At 43.5% G+C, this 20,835-nt stretch overlaps 1 protein-coding gene across 1 annotated transcript in view; it reads left to right on the top strand.

Moving 5' to 3' along the window:
- Positions 1-20,282, top strand: part of snd1 (staphylococcal nuclease and tudor domain containing 1) — a 90,160-nt gene extending 69,878 nt beyond the window's left edge. Inside the window, exons 17-24 of the mRNA XM_053508141.1 lie at positions 1,329-1,517; positions 7,238-7,379; positions 11,551-11,674; positions 14,979-15,048; positions 15,383-15,496; positions 16,037-16,240; positions 18,813-18,857; positions 19,526-20,282. Coding sequence (XP_053364116.1) covers positions 1,329-1,517; positions 7,238-7,379; positions 11,551-11,674; positions 14,979-15,048; positions 15,383-15,496; positions 16,037-16,240; positions 18,813-18,857; positions 19,526-19,591 — 954 coding nt within the window. The 3' untranslated portion in view covers positions 19,592-20,282. The remainder of the gene's footprint in view (positions 1-1,328; positions 1,518-7,237; positions 7,380-11,550; positions 11,675-14,978; positions 15,049-15,382; positions 15,497-16,036; positions 16,241-18,812; positions 18,858-19,525) is intronic.
- The last annotated feature ends 553 nt before the right edge of the window (positions 20,283-20,835 follow it).

The following is a 20,835-nucleotide window of genomic DNA, read 5'->3' as shown; positions in this document are numbered from 1 at the left end:
CAGAGTTGATCCTTTTGACCAGGTGTTATTCTAATATTTAGTGTAATTTTGTACTTTTTAATGTTGAGTTATATGTGAGTATGAGGTTCTAGAGTGACGCCTGTTAAATGATAATGTGATGGATCATAAATGGATCAGCTGACCTGGTGTGCATGTGCTGTGGTTGGAGTTCAGTAATAGTTTTTACCGTTTGATTTGGAGTACTCAAAGGCAAAAGTGAAGAGGCAGAAAAGGAAGAGTGGTGTGTGTTGGTGTGTGTGTGTTGGTGTGTCTGTTTCAATGCTAAACAGAAACTACTGAGTGCAGGCAAAGACATTGAGACTGCAAAGGAAAGCTCTCAGCTCCCTGGAGAGAAACATCTGCATACGAGAAGGGCAAGTCAGTGTCTAAATGCAGGCGTCTCACGATAACAAAGGAACACTGACTCGAGGTTAACAGCCTCTTTATGAATCATGCTGTAATGATATGGAGCAAAGCGCGCACTCACACACACACACACACACACACACACACACACACACACACACACACACACACACACAGAGGGTGAGATGAGCGTGGTGTGTTTCTCTGAGAGCCCACACACCTGCACTGTGCTCACGGGGTGATTACTGCACATAACGCCTCGTACTGTACGTCAGCATGAATGAGGTGACGGAGTGACGTGGAAGTGATCGTGTTATCGGTGTGTTGGGGTTTATCACACGTGTTACTGCTGATGCAGTAGAATACAGAGGCACAGTACACCACGGGTGAGTTTATGAGGGCGGAGTCTCTGCGTCAGGTGTGAGTGAGTGAGTTGTCCAGGTGATGTCCGAGCTCCTTAACCAGACTGTATGTATTTATAGAGGGGTTAAACAGTAACGCCGTCAATATCGACACACAATCCTGAGGTTATGGAGAGTTTTAGGTGCAGCGAGTGATATTTCACTTCTGTTAGGGTTTATTTTAAGGGGTTTTGTGTCGAGTCATGTTTTTTTATTCTGAATACAATCAGTTAAAGAGGTGTGAGGAGGAGCTGTACTGAGACTGAGACAAAAAAACAATTATATGTAATTATCACATTTATATCGTAATATAATTATATATCAGTGTATAACGGATAACAAAACATTCATTATTAAAATAGTTTTCTTTTCTTAAAGTGTGTATGCTTTTTATTGACCGACTCTGAGTGTTTATATACAGTATGTGTGTATGTATGTGTGTGTGTGTGTGTGTATAGTGTGATGTTGTAACACCAGATCTGTGTTCCTCACCATACACGTCTTGAAGTGTTTTTTTTTTATCTGTTGTTTTGAACAGCATGTTACTTGTGTGTGTTGCAGGTGGAGGTTGAGGTGGAGAACATGGATAAAGCAGGGAACTTCATCGGCTGGCTCCACATCGAGGGGGTGAACCTGTCTGTGGCCCTGGTGGAGAACTCGCTCTCAAAGGTCCACTTCACAGCTGAGCGAAGCTCCTACTACAAAACCCTGCTGTCTGCTGAGGATGTGGCCAGGCAGAGGAAAGACAAGGTGAGTACACGCACATACACACACGCACATACACACACACACGCGCATACACACACGCACATACACACACGCACATACACGCATATACGCACATACACACACGCACATACACGCATATACGCACATACACACACGCACATACACACACGCACATACACACACGCACATACACACACACACATACACACACGCGCATACACACACGCACATACACACACGCACATACACGCATATACGCACATACACACACGCACATACACACACGCACATACACACACGCACACACACACACGCACATACACACACGCGCATACACACACGCACATACACACACGCACATACACGCATATACGCACATACACACACGCACATACACACACGCACATACACACACGCACACACACACACGCACATACACACACGCGCACACACACACACACACAAGCATGAACCACACTTAAGGTTTTATGAGATGAGACGGGACAGTTAGTGAGTAATAGTTATAGATAGTAATAGTTTGGTGAAAAAAAAGTCAAAAACCTGAAGTTGCTGATTGTTACACACTGAGAGAGTGAATATGTGTGTGTGTGTGTGTGTGTGTGTGTGTGTGTGTGTGTGTGTGTGTGTGTGTGTGTGTGTTACCTGTAATGTCTCCTTGGCTAACAGTTATATAAGTGCGGTATGTCTATCTGTGTGCTGGAGCGCTAGCTATACTCAGAGCCACACACACACACACACACACTCAGTAGATTAAACCCCGGATCAGTCATGTGTTTAGTTTACACTGAGCACTGTAGATGCGAGAGCGCTAATAGTTAGCAGTGTTAGCTTAAGCTCCATAGTGTCCAGTTAATCTGATCTCACTCTGTTTCCGTTAGATGACTCTAAAGCTAACGTTTCATTTTGGCACTACAGCCTCGTACATCACCTTCAGTAGCTCACACACCACCGCTAGCGTGACTCTGAGAAGCCGTGCTCACGTGAGACCCTGATGTGTCCTGGATCTGAGGTCACACCATGACCCACACCACCGGGGGATGAGCTCATCACCACCGCGCTCAGTGTGTGGAGGAAACCGCAGGGCGGGGCGGGGCGGGGCCTTATCCTTACCTCAGAGTCGTCACTCATCCACATTAGTGTGTGTGTGTGTGTATAGTGTTTCTCCACCAGTAAACTGATCAGTCATGAAATTCTACCTCTTGAATAATAAATCTAATATCTTATTACAGCTAGTCCTGTACTCTTTGCTCTATGAAGGCGGTCCTGAGGTTTCCCCTCTCCATCCCACAATCCCTCACTGTTCAGTCCATTCCTGAAATTCTCGGGGGGTTACGTTCCTAGAGCACCCGCAAAAATCTTTTTCACTTTTTGGTTAAAAAAAAGCCTCTTTTATAGTTTAAACCCTAAATCTGCTCCAAAAACACTTTAATTTCATTTCAAACTCAGATTAATACATCACCTTGGAATGTAAAGGTGACCCCGTGTACTGTACAGTACTGTACCGCTGTCTCTCTCGCAGTGTTAGAGTCTAAAGTACTGATGTTGCTCCTCTATATGTACTGTGTTTTCTGTGCTATCAGTATTGTACAGTAAATACGGTAATAATTCACCATCACAAGCCGCGGTGTATTTGTGTTCTCTCTACTGTAATAAAACATTTATACAGTTTGATATTTCATAAGGGTATTTAGCTAAATGTACGTTAATATTTATGGCACAGAATTAGTAAATTGTCTTGTTCTTAATAGTTTAGCATTAAAACGCATGAATAATGATATATTGCAGGAAAATAGACAAGAAAAAAAATTGCGGAGGATATTTGTGGTTTCTGTGAACAATTATGATTTAGGTTTGAAAACAAAAATCTGTGAGGCAGTGAACTCTTGGTTCAAGGGTCGACTGTACTTCTCTGTCTGAGTTGGGTTTAAACATGTGAGCTAATAAGAGAGGATCCTCAGAAGGTGTAACAGATGCGCTTTAATTAGTGAAACAGCAGCGTTATTAGACGTGTGGTGAAGTCCGGGTCATTCTGTCAGTTTGTACGTTCTTAGCATTCCTCGAGGCGGGGAGTAAAGTAAACAGTCGGAATGAAAACTGAAAAAAAAACAAAACAAATTAAACAAGGTAAATGAAGCATAAACCCCTAATTAGTGTTTGTCTAATATAACATATTAACTGTGTTTAATGACATCAACCAAAACAAACAAACCCAAAAAATCCCAGTATGAGCTGAACGTTACACGCTGCTCCTGAAATCAGCCTGAGAATGATCAGCCTGGCCTCGTTAGAGCGAGCGCCTCATTCCTCCTCCTGTAGTGATGAGACAGACAGGGGGGACAGACGGGGACAGACGGGACAGAGAACACGGCAAGTCCAGAGACGTCTCCTCCATCTTCAGGTTACAGTTTCCTCTGTTTATTCTGTTTCCTCCCCATAATGTACAGAGATCAGTGTAAGGCTGCGCGTCTGCGTGTGTGCGCGTCTGCGTGCACAGAGGGGTGAGCGATCTACACAGAGGAGTAGATCAGGTTTTTGCTGAATCGTGTTCCCCTCCTTGTGTCTCCTATAGAGGTCCACACCGTGTGTGTGTGTGTATTTGATTGCATGCTTCCTGTGTGTCATGTGGTGTCACATTAGTGTGTGTGCGCGCACTAAATTAAGACAGTTGTTTAAGATATAAATCATCAGCCGCCCTGATGCACAGGCCTGTGTGTGTGTGTGTGTGTGTGTGTGTGTGCGTGTGTGTGTGTGCGTCATGTTTCCCTGTAGCTATGACAACCAGCTAACAGTGAGGTTTATTCCAGCAGTGCTGTTAACTCTAGAGAAGAGGAGAGATGTGATAACTTAAACGTGTTTTCTTAAACGCATTAAGGTGCTGTGAGGGGGCGGAGTCACACTGTCTTCTGACTGTCTCGTTCCAGTGTGTGTGTGTGTGTGGATTGACAGACAGTAAAAGGAGAAAATGGTGCCCCTTTACATGCCAAGGAGAAGTGCTATCTCGCAGGCCTGGCCATGATGAGGGGGCGTGGCTTTATCTTCATCACGTCCTCATCAGGACCGAGCACTGATAAGTGATGAAGTTGATGTTCAGGATCACCAAAACACTTTTCCTGTTGTGCTAAGATCTCTTTGGCGCACGTACACACACACACACACACAGACACACACACACACACACACACAAGATATGTTGTGTGCAGAAGACGGGATCAAGCTGGCAGATCCAGCACTGATGATTCAGTTAACAGCTCATTAATTTTCTTCATTACCTGCTTAGATAAAGTCTTTAGTGCAGACTGAGTCTATTCTTAGCTCTGGACCCAGTTGCACTTTTAAACACGTTCTCTACTTCATCTGTCCTTCTCCTCCTCTACATCTCTCTCACACTTCTCAGGAAAGACTCTCTGTCCACTCTCGTATCAGTGCATTTCAAGGCCTTGGTTTCGTCCTGAACTCGATCAGAGCCCTCACCGCTCGAGTGTGTCTGGCCTCAGACCAGTCAGCTAATGAGAGAAATGTTTTCCCTGCAGTCAGTCCACCGTGAATCAGTGTGGTTTGGATATTACAAGAACTTCATGATGCTGGCACGTAGAAGTTGCTTTAAACACACATCAAGTCACATTTATTATACAGAGTGGGCTGGGAGCACGTGTGTGTGTGTGTGTGTGTGCGTGTGTGAGCCGTAGCGTTACAGTTTTCCTGATCAGGTGAGATCCACAACACCAGCTCCATGAAGATCTTGAGTGTCCTGCACAGAGCCCGACTGAACCATTAGCTTTGTGATGAACTGGAGTCCTTCACATCACTAACGCTACTGTAGCTGGATGAACAAACATCCTTGTGGAAACTGGAAATCCTTTACAGAAGAGAAGAGTGTAGCGCATTATGACAGGAACTCAGGAAGAAAAGGGATAAAGCAGATGCACACAGTTTCAGTTGGAGCCATAAACGGACCAGGACGTGTTCAGAGTACCACAGGGTTCATTATACAGTAACATCAGCTGTGCAGTTGATCTCCTGCGTAATCCTAATAAGTCTTTGGGTGGATCTTCAGGTGATTCTGCAGTAACGTACAGTAACTGCACATCAGATTCCAGCTCCGTCTGATCCGAGTGCAGCACTTTTGTCTTCATCACTGCTGAGGTTTTTCAGCGTCTGCAGCGGAGAGAGAGAAAAGAGCAGCGTTTCATTAATCATCATGAAGATCGTTCACTCTGACGCTTTGTTTTAGGTTTAGTTTAGTTTTTTTTCCCTCTCTCTCTGTGACTCTCCTAATACTGATGTGGAATTGTAGATTTCATTTCACATTTCAGTAAGTGTTGGTTAATACCAGGGTTCAAACCACCCACACAAATCATTACGGATGAATATGTTGCTCGTCTTCCATTTTAATGAGCACAAGACTGGTCTTTTACTGTGTCTCTGAGAGCTGAGCATTTTACTCTCTACACTGATGGCTGCCTTCTCTGGTGATATATCATTATGATCATTATTATCATTATTATTATGATTATTATTATTAATATGATTATGGTGTCATGTTCTAGTTAAATCAGAGACAGTGGATATTGTGTAAGTGTAATATTGAGTATATTTGTGTGTAGTTATTTCTGTTATGAAAGAATAAGAGGTCTTTCTGTGATGCCCACGGGTGTGTGTGATGACTGTGCCAAGGTGCCAAGGCCTCACGGTGCGGTGTGTTTCGCTGTAGCGTGTCTCTGGAGGTGATGTTCCCTCAGTGTTACTGCAGTGATGTGTACAGCAGTGTGTATCAGTCAAACACAACTCTTGTGATCCTCTATTAGGGAACAGACGAGCTATGAAAGAGCCACACTTGAACTTCTGCCTAATGATAAAACTCTGACTTACTCTGTAATTCTGCGGTGTGCTGTTAAATATCTCGCTGCTTTTTGTAGCCGTTACTGAATCTGGAACTCGCTGTGTGTAAGGGGTTCGAATGCAGCTTGTTTAACTCGGAAGCTGAGCGACCCCTCTCTGTGCAGCGCGTGTCACATTCACACCAATCACAGATCAGGACGGAATAGTGCGCCCTCTGTGGTCAAGTGTGGAACAGCTTGTATTAAGGTGATTAACTGCTTGGACTGTGTTTTATACGATGGTCATGTTGTAAATTAATCAGTTAACTCATTCAAATAAGAGAGTTTTTATATTATAGATAAGTTAAGATTCTTCTGTCTGGGCTCATATGGTCAAAAAAAAGGTAAAAGAAAAAAATTAGGGGGAAAAACAAAAGTTTGATGGCTAATCAAACCCACATGTATCAGTTCACACTGTAGAACTTTAAAAGTCTTTAATCAATAGGTTAGTGTCTACACCCATCAGCCTTCACGTTATACAATGTGAAATATCACGGCCAGTACTGTGTAGGTTCCTCATGTAGCACCACTATATAACACCACACAGGGGATGTGATTGGGATCTGGCCGGGGTCAGGGGCCTCGTGAAGGATTTTTGACCATTTTTTGCAATTAGTGTTACACATTCTAAATTGGATTAATAGTGTGCATGCTTATTTTTTTGCATTAATTTTTTTTCTCATTCTGTTAAAGGGTGCCAATAGTTTAGGTGAGATGAGGTGAGAATGCAGATGTTAATCCGTCCTCGTGTTTATACACTTCTGAGGCCTGTAGCTGTGCGTCAAATGAGCAAAATATATTAATAATGTAGTAAAATGTATTGTTTTGTTGGTTGTTTGATAGATTTGGGCCAATTACGTGGAGAAGCCTACGGAGGAGGTCGCCCAGCTGTCTGAGGAGAAGGAGCGCGTGGCCAAGTACAGGTCCGTCTGCGTCACCGAGATCACAGACGGCATGCACTTCTACACACAGGACGTGGAGACTGGTGAGTAAACGGGGACTGGTCAGGGACCAGTATGCACCTTTAACAATGTTACTGGAAATTGGTTACAAATATTATTTTTGTATTTAAAAAAAAAAAAACGATGAAGGGTCAAGAATCTGTACACATTTGGACAAAGATGAACTCGAAAAAAGAAAAACCTGTAAAGGTGTGTGTGTTCACATATAACTGGTGGTCTTTTTCTTCTTCTTCCTGTCAGACCAGGATGTCTCTGTCTCAGCAAGGTTCTCTTTTCAATCACAGTCTTTACCAGGCAGGAACCAAAAATACTTCAACCTAAAATATGTCTCCTGCTGTCTGTGCTGTAATTATAACACGGTGGTATAACAGTATTCAGGAGGGAGAACCGGCCCGGGCTCTAATATTCGGGTAATTAGAGCGGCTGTGTTACTGAACCCTTGTTAGAGTTTTAGACCGGGGTATTCTCAGGAGCTCCACAGCTTTGGTCTGAGGTGTGTGTTTGCACTGAGCCGCGCTGCGGTGTGGGATCTGTCGCCGTGCCGTGATTCCACCAGTCCACAGAACTATGTGAGATGATGGATGATTTATCTCTGATGGATATGAACTTGAGCGTTGCAGATAACTTCTCTATCAGAGTATTTATAAATAATGATTTAATACACATCAGTTTAACAGTCGGTTACATATCGGTTTATTAGTCCAGACCACATAGAGAAATTTGTTTTCTCTTTTCCACTGAACTGTGGGCCAGAATCAAACTCACCTCCCCTCTCTCATCATCACAGGGGTCTCACCAAAGTCACAATTCACCTGATTTTACTTTGGGCACACAGAGCACAGTGACAGTGTCTCCTGCCTTCTGCCTCCTGCCTCCTGCCTCAGCGCTGCTCTGAGCTCCACAAGGTCCACACTTTGCTCTTACACTAGTGTGTGGTAGTGATGATGATGATGATGATGGAAAGTTCAGATCATTTTACTGACTCGGCTCTTTGAGTCTTTATTCAGCAAAATAAACAAATCTTTTTATGAGTCATTTCATTCATTTTAGCAAAATGTAATTAAAATGTGATGTTACATCCTGAACACCTAGTACTAACGCCAACGCTGATCACACAACAAACAAGACAAAAATATAATGTAGGAAAAGAAAAGATTAATTCATTATTTACCTGAGTCTTTAGTCTACGATTAGCACACCTCACCTCTGCCAAGGAAAAGTATTATTATAGCAGCAAACTCAAAAGTGGAGTAAAAATGTACAAACTATAAGTACTTTGTAATATATTATTTGTTTGCTGATGGACAAAGGCAGTGAAAGGTCAAATCAATAAACTTGAGAGATGAACCAATCACTTCTCCTAGTGGCTCAAACGGCGTTGGTTCAGCGCGATGTCGTCACGTGATAAACGGACGACTCGAGACACACGGAGACTCGAGACAGATGAACTGATTCCTCTACAGAACCTGTGATGTTCCACACGCGGACAACTGAACAAGTCCACTCGCGAGACCACTCACTCGTCCAGAGTCACACTTACTGTACCATGCCTTCAAAATCTGTGAACCCGTCACTAGTGTGTGGAACTCTAGATCATTTATCATTTGAGAACACACACACACACACACATACACACACACACACGGTTATTGGAGTAAAATAATCCTCAATATCACACACTTTTTCTTTAAACCTTAAGTTTCTGTGCTTTCGCAGGAGGACGCTCAGTTAAGCTTGTTGAGGAAGTGCGCCTTCTTGTTTTCAAGCTGCAGAAACTGAAAGCGTGTCACGCGCCCGAGTTCCTCACGCTGCAGGAGTTCGTGGGTAAATTTGGAAATTCGTCGTAAACAAAAACACAATAAACGCTCCCAGCAGCACAATGTCATTAATTGCTTCCGTCTTACAAAGCAGTAATTTAGCACACAGGCTGTGATTGTCTCGTTGTGTGCTTCCCTCCCTACCCGTGGTCCTACTGGTGACTGTGAATGGAAGCTAAATACATCTCATAATAGTGCTCATGTGCTCCAATTTCCTTTCTGTAGTTCACTCTTTATGCCAAGCCAGAAATGACAGGAATAGTTTCTGAAAAGCAAGAAGCGTATTTGCTAGAAGGACTTGTTGTGGTGATCGTGTTTAACCTTCTGACCTACCTCTGACTCGAACACACACACACACACACACACACACACACACACACAAAAATTATCAGTTTCCCATCCTGCAACCTGAGAGATGAGTGTGTCTTCCACGTGTGTTATCTGAAGTTTTTGGATTGTGTAAAGCTGCTTTGCAAGAATGTCAATTATTAAGCGCTAGACAAATAAAATTTAATTGAATTAATATCATCTTACCGATTATAGATCATGATCCTCAGTCCGGTCACGCTTATTGATCATGTTTGTTTCACTGAACAGAAGGACTGAGTGTATCAGACCACACCGTCTCTCCTCCCGTCTCTCTCTCTCTCCCTGGGACACGTCTTTAGGCTGGTGTTGCTCTGTCCCTGTACACACACCTCACTGTACAGATATGAGCTGTGCTTGTATTTACGCTCCACACTCCCAGGCTCAGGAGATTGAGAGTAGGTCTGAGTTCTGCAGAAAACCTGCAAATAAAGATAAAAAGCACTGAAATAGGAAACACCAGCTCCATTCAGTCTGAACAGTGTGTGCTGTATAAAGCAAAAGCTTTGACTTTGTAACTGCGAGAGAATTGAGCGCTTATCTCCTGTCATGCAGCGCGCAGAGCGTCTTATAGGATTATATAGAATGAACATGAATACGGTGAGATGTTTCACAGATCGATTGTTCTCAAACATTACAGCGTTGAGCTGTAACGTGACCCTGTAATTTTGTCCAAGTGCCGTCTATGTGCCGTCCCCCATGACAGCTCGTCCTGTAGTAGTGCACCAGGTACAGTATGTCATGTCTGTAATCGATGTCATAACGCTTTCACAGGGATGACTGTGACACATCACTGTCGTTGGCCTTAAGAAATTCTGCATCTTTGTTTCTTATAATAAGTTATAAAGCTAATCAGGCGGTAGACGAGTTAGCGATCGTACACACCTCTAAGTCAGTGCCTTGTGAAACACCGTAGACCATCTGAGCGCCGTGTTAGCATGGAAATGTTCTCTGCTCAGACACACCTCCACTCCAATCGCACCTAAGGAAATGAGTCTCACACAGCATTGTTTTTGTGCCTTTAAATCGTGAGGGGAATCCTGGACGCCTTGAGCTGTTTTCCATTGTATTGGACTGTAAACTGTAAAATTGGACTGTGATTTTCCAAAATTATGATTATTCTTCATCAGGACAGCTTTACAGGACAGACTTTTTCTATCATCGCGCACCTGGACTGATTTAGGCTGACTCATTTCTCCTGCACACGCACGCACACACGCACACACGCACACACACACTCACACACACACACACATACAATATACCAGACACATTTTATATATTCACTTACACACTGTAAAATACAATATGTACTTCCATATCTACTTCCGTGATTTCATAGAACCGCAGTCTGTTTATATCTGTGGTAAACTCATAACTCGAATGTTTGTAAGTTGAGAAATACCTGTATAACGATGTATATTTTATGCCCTTCCGTTTTGGGCTGGTAGCGGAGTGCGCAGGTGTTATTTGGGGCGAGTGCTGATGTTGAGTGATCCTAGTAGTTTATGTTCTTTATGGTAGACCGAGCTGTTGTACTGTCCTGCCCACCTGCTGCAGGTGTGTGAGGTTGGCCACAGTGGAGCGGCTCTGCCAGACCTGCATGCCCACTGCATGCCCACTGCATGCCCACTGCATGCCCACTCTACACTGTCAGTCTGTACAACCTGGTGAGACACAGGAGTGTAGATTGATCATTCTCAGCATTCTTACACACTGTAGGCAGTGAAGGACCTGCTTCATGTTCCCTGATGCTACAGTCACTCTGCGTACACTGCGTTCTCTTAAAGTCATCTAACACAGCTGACGTGGCTGAGTGTTGCAAGCAAAAGGCAAAAATAAACACGCCTCCATGTCTGTGATTCCTGATTTTTTTTTTTTTTTTTTTCCCTGCCCTCAGCCATTAAAGGTGCCCGGGGAGCAGAGCTGAACGACACTAAAGAGCTTCTACAGCTAATGGATTTCTGACAGTAATGTAATATTGCTGCTTTTTTTGTGTTAATCTGTGCAGGTACACAACTGGAAAGTCTGATGGAGGCCATGAGGGCGGAGATTGCAGATCATCCACCTGTGGAGGGCGCCTTCACCCCACAACGGGGGGAATACTGCATTGCCAAGTTCACTGATGGAGAATGGTAAGCACGTGAGCGTCTGAGTGAAACCCTCTGTGGATAGGAATGCTGTAGATAAACGGAAACAGTCCGGTTTAAAGGTCCCATATTACCTTGTTGCTACTTAACACAGTTACCTCAGATGTGTGTGTGTGTTAATGCAGCAACTGATAAACTTTAGCAACTTAAACTTAGTAATGAATTTCTCATACCTCAGACTGTATTACACCCCTCCTCCACTGTTCCAGCATCTTCTTTATTCTTAAACGAGGTCACATTAGGGGGTAAATTTGATTGGCTGATTGTGTAAGCCCCAGCCACTAAAGACAAGAAGGTCCATAACCAGGCAATGTTTTTGTCCTCTTACTTTTCTGTCTTGCAGACTGAAGGCCCATCTGAGGATATAAACACGACTAATAAGTGAATTTTGTGTAATAGGTGCCCTTTGAACTGAGGCGTCGTTTTAATGAAGGTATCCCTGATTAGGAGGTAAAGGTGTGGCTGAGATGCGTTGTCAAGTTCTATAAGACTAAGAATTATAGTTATTTAGAATAAACAGTAAGGCTAAGTGAGAAATGTATATTGAGCTTAATTAAAAATAAATAATTTTGCTGCCCAAGACACATCTAACTTGCTCGTTACTGAACCTTCGTTCTCTTCCGTTACGGTGGAGTTTAGTGACTCTCTTGTGTGCTGATTCACGTGGAGGGGTTTCACACTGACTCCAAAATAGATTATATATATATATTTACGTTCATACGCTGCGTTCCAAATTATTATGCAAAACATATTTTTCCTAGATTTTCCAAATTACCTATATGAATTGCAGTCATTGTAATTTTCCAGTCATCAACTATTAGAGTACAATTGAAAGGTTTTTGAACAAACTGCCCAGTAATAACAGTATATTTGAAAAAAATTAAACCCTCAAAATGCACTCAAATGCATGTTCCAAATTATTATGCACAACAGAGTTTCCAAACTTTTCATTTTTGTAAAAAACTAAAAATGGTCATTTGTGAAATTATAAGCATTAGCAGGTTATTACAAACTGAAAGGTAACTGAAATCAAACAGTATTCAAGTCAAAACTTTATTATAGGTGATGTTACATTTGATACAGATGATTTGTTACACTGAAAGGAGCTTCTGAACTCTCCCATCCATTGAAGTTGTCAGGTTTTGGATGGTATCTGCTTCAGTTGTTTTGCCTGAGGACAGAATAGCCTCCCAGAGCTGTTGCTTAGATGTGAACTGACTCCCACCATCATAGACACTCCTTTTGATGATGCTCGAGAGGTTCTCAATAGGGTTGAGGTCAGGGGAGGATGGGGGACACGCCATAAGTTTGTCCCCTTTTATGCCCATAGCAGCCAGAGATGCAGATGTGTTCTTTGCAGCATGAGACGGTGCATTATCATGCATGAAAATCTGCGGAATGCACGGTTCTTCTTTTTGAACCATGGCAGGAAGTGCGCTTTGAGAAACTCCACATACTTGATGGATGTCATTTTTACCCCATCAGGGATCCTAAAGGGGCCGACAATTTCTCTTTCCATGATTCCAGCCCAAAACATTACTCCACCTCCTCCTTGTTGGCGCCGTAGCCTTGTTGGCGTTGGGTGGCCATCAACCAGCCATCCACCACTCCATTCATCTGGAGCATCGCAAATTCTCAGCAGCCGACAGGTCCTTTTTCTTTCCCATTTTGGTTAAAAATGTAGGCTGCTTAATAATGTGGGACAGCCTTCTTAAATACTGTTGCCTTTAATTGGACACACCTGCCAAACTAATAAGCACAGGTGTCAGCAATTGCTTTCAGTGATATAAAGAGCTCTGACACACATAATCATCCATGAGTTCAACTGACAAACAAAAAAATTCTTACCTTATCGCTCCTAAACACTTTTTGCATAATAATTTAGACCGCAGTGTAGTAGAGATGAAGCGGTCGATTGGTCAGTGATCAGAGTCACCTGGTGTTCAGCGTGATTGGTCCCGACCGGTGATCCACCTCAAATATAAACCATTCTGTACCGAGCGCAGGGGCCTCCGAGTGGCGCAACAGAAACAAATAATATCGGGAAAAAATTGTGTTCAAAGCCCCCGATCTGCCTTTAACTTCAAACTCTGTGGGCGAATTAGTCTCAAATCCGCTCATTACACACACTTACACCCGGCTCACAACACGGCCAGCGCTAATTAGTGCTGTTTAGTCCTACACATTCTCATCCCGTATGGTCAGAGGGAGTTATTTACTAAGTCTGTTTAGAAATAATAATTATTAGAGATGTCAGAGATACGCGCTGCTCAGTGACGATGTAGCTTTGTGTTTCATTTAATTTAAAGTTAAATGTTAAACTCTTGTGTCTGAAGTTGGTTTGTAGTGTTTAAATGCTGCACTTGGTGTTTAATTGAGAAAAATAATGTTATAAGGAACGAGCGACATTTAATTACTCAAACTTTTTTAAAGGCTTTAAATTGGAACAAAAATCTGGGAAAAATGTAACATCAGATCAGGATATTTATAAAGTCTTGATACTTGTAGAATCAAAACTTTTAATCGTATACGGTGGTGTGTGGTGATTCCTGTCATTAGTGTACAGTTTATTACGCATGCATGCACACACACACACACACACACACACACACACACACACACACACACACACACAGTGACCTGTACAGGGGTGTGGTAGAGAGTTCACCTGTCTGCTTTAATACACTGCTTTAGTATCACAGAATAAATAAATCCACAGAGTGATTATAAACATACACACGCCTGTATATGATGATGTAAAGTCCTGTTCACTCCTTCATAGTTTGGTTTTGTCCTGATGCCAGACTTTAGAGACGTACACTGTAGTTTTTTTTCCCGAATGAGTCACGAGTGTGCTCTACATGCAGCGCGTGTTGTGTCCGACTCGCTGTGATTAGCAGGACTGCAGGTTGGACGCAGCACGTGTGTGTCGTCTGGTGCAGGGGCTCCGTCGAGTCTGTGTGAGGAACGTTAGCCCTGGTGACGTCACTCCGACGTCGTGTGCGTGTGTGTACTAGAACAGTGTACGGTACTGAAGAGACGGACGCTCACTCGCTGTATTTGAGGCTCTGTGACTGGGATGGCGGGACGTACTGCCCCCTACTGCCCCCCACTGTCCCCCCACTGTCCCCCCACTGTCCCCTCACTGTCCCCTCACTGTCCCCTCACTGCCCGGATTGCTCACACACCTGGACACTTATCCCATATAATAAAATTATATTCTAACCCCTCCACTCTTTGTGTGTGTGTGTGTGTGTGTGTGTGTGTGTGTGTGTGTGTTTCTCTCTAGGTACAGAGCTCGGGTGGAGAAAGTTGAATCTACAGCAAAGGTTCATGTGTTCTACATAGACTATGGCAATGTGAGTAACTGTGTGTGTGTGTGTGTGTGTGTGTGTGTGTGTGTTAGAGGGTGGTGAATTTAAAGTAACAGTAACGTTAATGACCTTTTAAATGCGGTATTGAAGCTGTATCTCCTGTGTTACAGCAGTAACTCTGTGTGTTTGTCAATGCTGTGTGTGTGTGTGATGTGTTTCTCTCTAACAGTAAAACTGGAGGTGCTCTCTCTCTCTCTCTCTCTCTCTCTCTCTCTCTCTCTCTCTCTCTCTCTCCCTCCACTTTCCACATTGGTGTCTGTTGATGGCTTTAATGATGGTTAATAAATTGTGTGTGTGTGTGTGTGTGTGTTTTCTACAGAGAGAGATATTGTCTTCTGTACGTCTAGCAGCTCTTCCTTCTGCCTTCGGTATCCGTACCCTCCCTGCTCAGGCCACAGAGTACTGCTTTGCCTTTATTCAGGTCCCGCAAGATGTGAGTACACACACACACACACACACACACACACACACACACACACACACACACACACACACACACACACACACACACACACACACATTTGTACAAGCACAGACTGAACTCTGCTTTGTTCTGCAGGATAACTTTAAGTGTAATACAGTCTAGCAGATCTACAGTACAGTGCTCCACTCCCACCTCCACTCCACTTCATCACTTATATACACACACATACACACACACACACACATACACTTTAGTGTTAGTGGAGCCGCCTTCAGAGTTATTCCACACACTTCACCACACACACTCTCCTGCAGCATCGCGTCACCACAGCGCGGGTGCGCCGAGCCTTCGCTCAGATTCTCACCATGTGTTTGACTTCAGACTGTTATTGTCTACATGTTTGTTTTGTAAGAACAAAGGACTCGATTTTTCTGGTTTAGTTTTTTTGTCTTAGTCCGAGTGAACAGTCTTGACTTTAGCTGAAAGGCAGATTAGTGATGATAAACACTGAATAATAAACACTGTGTGTCTGTGGTGTTCCTGCTGCAGGAGGACGCCCGGGCCGATGCGGTGGACTGCATGGTGAGGGACATCCAGAACACACAGTGTCTTCTGAACGTGGAGTACGGTGGAGCCTCGTGCCCTCACGTCACCCTGCAGTTCACCGACTCCAAAGACGACGTGGGACTCGGCCTGGTGAAGGAGGGCCTGGTCATGGTGGACGTGCGCAAAGAGAAACACCTGCAGAAAATGGTGAGGAGCGCCTTCACACTCGACTCTGTACATCACACCTGTCTCAGCTACACAGGAAAGAACACGGACACATCAGATAACTCTTAAATCTATCCATTTATTTATTTATTTATCTTCTCCGATGCTTGTTAATGAAGAGTCTTAACTGTATTATAACCAGACTTAACTCAGGGAGGCTCATTTCAGTTTTTAATCTCCCCCCCCCCCCCCCAAACACAATTTTTTAAATGTTAAGTAAAATGAAATAATGTTGATTAAAGTAAAGAAATGGGGACACGTGTTTTATAGGCAGTGAAGATACGATATAAAAACTGGTTGTTAACGAGCCTCAGCTGAGACCTCGTTTCCCCTCTCGTCTGTTCCAACCACACAGCATCAGCAGTACACTAGTCACCTCATGATCATCTGTCATCATCACTGGGTCAGGACTCAACTATTCCACAAGACCACGTTAGAAATACAAGAAAGTCTGGCAAAATGTGAGAAATGGGGGTCAAAACTTTTGCACTCCACTATGTTTAAAGCCTTCATAGCAGAAATAAATCAGAGCGCAAATACATGTATATCATACAGAGGTCAAGCACACGTTTCTTAATAAACATAAACGCTCATAACGTTGGCGGTCATGCAGACGCGTCTTGACTGTTTCGTTTTAAATGTTCATGATTAGGATGAAAGTAGGCGGGAAAATGAGGACTGACGATGTATTAAAGCTCAATTCTACACTCTGTGTTCCTCATGAATCTCCACAAAGTGACTCTGAAGTAAATGAAGTTCTGCGGTGTGTGTGTGTGTGGGCGGGAACACGTGGTCTTCACGTTCTTACCACAGCGAGACCTTCACGCTGCATCCTCAGACTCATTCATGATGTTCCAGACCAGTCACATGGAGCACTCGCAGCGGCGTTTCGGTTACTGACTTGGTGATGTAATGATCCGGTGCCTCGAGGGGAACAGCACTGCCAGTGATTACATAAAATTAAATTGAGATTGTCTGCAGTTTTCCCCAGAAGAGCTCAAGTGCTGTTGGTGCACTTACTCATTCAGTGAGTCCCAGAGCTAGAGCCCTCCACCCCCCTCCTCCCCTCCCCCGATGTGCCTGTGCTCCGTCCACATGAAGAGGCCCGAGGGACGGATCGGATTTGATTACGGTCTGATTACATAACAACAACAACAAAAAAAAGAGAAAGCTCAGATCACATGGGTGATGTAGGAAGTGGAGGGTTTTCTCTCTCTGGTAAGTGGAGAAGATGCTGAACTAATGATGAGAATGTTCTAGGTTTTAATCAGGCTTCCCACACAGACTGTACCTGCTGCGTCAAACATGGAGAAAAGTAAAGTTAGTGCTTGTTACTCTAAGAAATTCGTTTAAAAATACAAAAAAGTGTCTGGATCTGAAATTGCCTGTGAAGGCACAGTGTGTGCGCTGAGCATTAAAGACATGAGCGCACGCGTGGTGATGGGTTCATGTCGAGATGTGGAAGATTCCGACCTGCTCGCACTGCAAGACCAAAATCTCGGAGTCGCCAGAAATACCTCTGATCGTCCGGCAGACGAGTGACTAACACAGCGCTGCAGTCATGGCTGGATTTCTGGGCTGAAATCAGGCTGGATCTGTACAGTGCCCCGCCCCGCCCCGCCCCGCCCCGCCCCGCCCCTCATGAGGGCTCACTCTTAAATCTCAGCAGCTGTTCACTGTTCAGTAAGACAATGGTTGCTTGTTCAGAAAGTTAGCGCTCGCTTCTTATACATCCTGTTTCATTATGCAGTCTGTTAAACCACTTGTGATGTGATCACACAGAGTGTCTGTTCTCCTGTTACCAGGTTACTCGGGAACGATTTACATAAATAGCTATAAATTTAGACCCACCGGTTCTCTTGGTTTCCAGCAGGAACGCGCTGTCGACCTGAAACTCCGAACTTTCAGCATCAGGTGTTTAACAGTTAATTCCACTGCACTCTGCGTTCTTCAGCCAATCATTAGCCATTAAATAGGGCTTTTGTAAAACATAGACTAGTGTTTGAATTGGTGGTCTGTAGTGTGAGATCGTTTCTTTTTCAGGAGAAAAGTTTAAATAATAATAATAATATTCCTGCATGTATTCATTCTGTAACTCGTATTTTACATGTCAGCTGTTTACATTACAGGATTCGACTCCTACAGTAACTAAAGGATTGTTCCCCTCAGCTGAGCTTCTGTACACACACACACACACACACACACACACACACACACACACACACCTCTCATTGTGTGTGTGTGTTCAGGTGGTTGTTAGTGGCGGGTGTGTCAGAAGCTCTCAGCGTGGTGTGTGTGTGTGTGTGTGTGTGTGTGTGTGTGAGTCTCTGCTGTTGGGTTTTTTTCCGCCCAACTGGAGAGAGGAGAATAAAATCACAGTTATTTTAAACCAAATCCTTGTGTTAAAGCCACCATACTCAGGCTGAGGGACGAGTCTAAACTCATTGTGAGGGGCTGTCCATGTCTCTCTCTTATACACACACACACACACACACACACACACACACACACACACACCTGCTCTACATTTACAATGATTGTTTTCTTTCCTCAGGTGACTGAGTATCTGAACGCTCAGGAGACTGCGAAGAGTGCCAGGGTGAGTCCTTCATCATCTGTACACACACACACACACACACACACACACACACACACACACACACACACACACACACACACACACACACTACATGGCTGTGCCATCAGGTGTGTGGAACTCTAGATCAAAGAAAAGCAAACCATTAGCAGTGAAGGAAAAGCCTTATCTGTGTTTCTCTTTCTCTGTCTCTCTCTTTCTCTATCTGTCTCCCTGTCCCTCTCTCTCTCTCTCTGTTTCCGTCCCTCTCTTTCTGTGTCTCTCTCTGTTTCCCACTCTTTATCTCTCTCCCTGTCCCCCCTCTTTCTCTCTCTCTTTCTCTCCCCCGTCCCTCTCTCTCTCTGTGTATCTCTGTCTCTCTCTCTCTCTGTCCCTCTCTTTCTGTGTGTCTCTCTCTGTCCCTCTCTTTCTGTGTGTCTTGTGCCTCTCTCTCTCTGTCCCTCTCGCTCTTTAACTCAGTCCCTGACCCCTCTGTGTTTCTCTTTCTCTCTCCCTGTCCATCTCACACTCTCTGTCTCTGTGTGTGTCTCTCTCTCTCTGTCTCTCTCTCTCTTTCTGTGTGTGTCTCTCTTTCTCTCTGTCTCTGAGGGTGTAATAAACCATTGTACGCTTTCACACGTTCTCCAAAAATGTCTCGTTTCTTCTTTTACACGTTTCTTGTTTCCTTTCAGCTCAACATTTGGCGCTATGGAGACTTCCGTGCCGATGACGCAGATGAGTTCGGATACAGACGCTAAGTCCTGCCGGTCCAAAGATGTTATGGAGGATGCATTAAACAGAAAAATAAAAACAGGAAAATATTTCATCAATCTTATTATTGGTATCATTCAATCCATTTTTTTTTTCGTGCTTGGCGCATTGTCTTTTCTGCTCTCTCTCTTTTTTTTTAAGTGAGTACAGAATTTACATAAAGATGCGTATTAAAGGACCAATTGATCATGTTTTAGCCAGTCTTTATTTCAATTCCCATAATTCCTGTAGCATTCACACACACACACACACACACACACACACACACACACACACACTTTATTGTACAGCTTCAGTAGAGGTTTTTGCACATCTTCCTGAGAAAATGCTTCCTTAATTATGAAATAATTTGTGATTTATGAATTTATATGGATGTTATTTTGAAGTTAGGTAAGCACACTCGAACAGGAACTAATGAGTGTATTTTTTTATGTACAAGTGTTTTATGTAAGGAATGTTTTTTTTTCTCTGTGCGGCAAAACAAAAACAGAAAAGCTGCCAATACCTTGACAAGCATTTGTTCAATTTCTCTGGGATGTTTACATTCTGCACTCGTTTCTTTGTGTCCTCCATGTGTCTCTCTCTCGTCCAACATCAACTAGTGTTTGAAATGAATTTCCTTTCAACAGAGACTTAGTCATTGTATTTAAATCTGCTAAATAAAAATGAGCAACATCACTCTGTCTCACTGACGAATCAATGTGTGGATTTACACTCCTGAAAGGTGTGTCTGTCTGTGTGTGTGTGTCTCTGTGTGTGTGTGTGTGTGTGTGTGTGTGTGTGTGTGTGTGTGTGTGTGTGTGTGTGTGCGAAGCCTGTGTTTTAAGTGCTTTCTTAAAAATGATGGAGCATTTTGGGGATTTTCCTCAGAATATTTGCATTGAAACTGGTTCGACTCAACCAGAAACAGCAGAGAAAGACACACATACAACCACACACACACACACACACACACACACACACACACACACACACACACACACCAAGTTATCTGAAATGGTAATGATGTAATGATATAATGCTATGGAAATGTAAATATTACAGTAAAGGCTATAATGCCACTATAAATATTACAGTGAAACACACACACACACACACACACTGTTCTTTCCCGCTAATAACCTGCAAAATCTTTTCTCTACTCGGTTATAAATTTCTAAATATTCTCATCTAGAAAATTGCGTCAGTTTATGTATTTACTGTATGTACGTTGTCTGAAGATTCACACCAT

This window comes from Clarias gariepinus, chromosome 12, assembly GCF_024256425.1.
Source record: "Clarias gariepinus isolate MV-2021 ecotype Netherlands chromosome 12, CGAR_prim_01v2, whole genome shotgun sequence".
Lineage (NCBI taxonomy): Eukaryota > Metazoa > Chordata > Actinopteri > Siluriformes > Clariidae > Clarias > Clarias gariepinus.
This window is presented reverse-complemented; position numbering and strand designations above follow the sequence as displayed.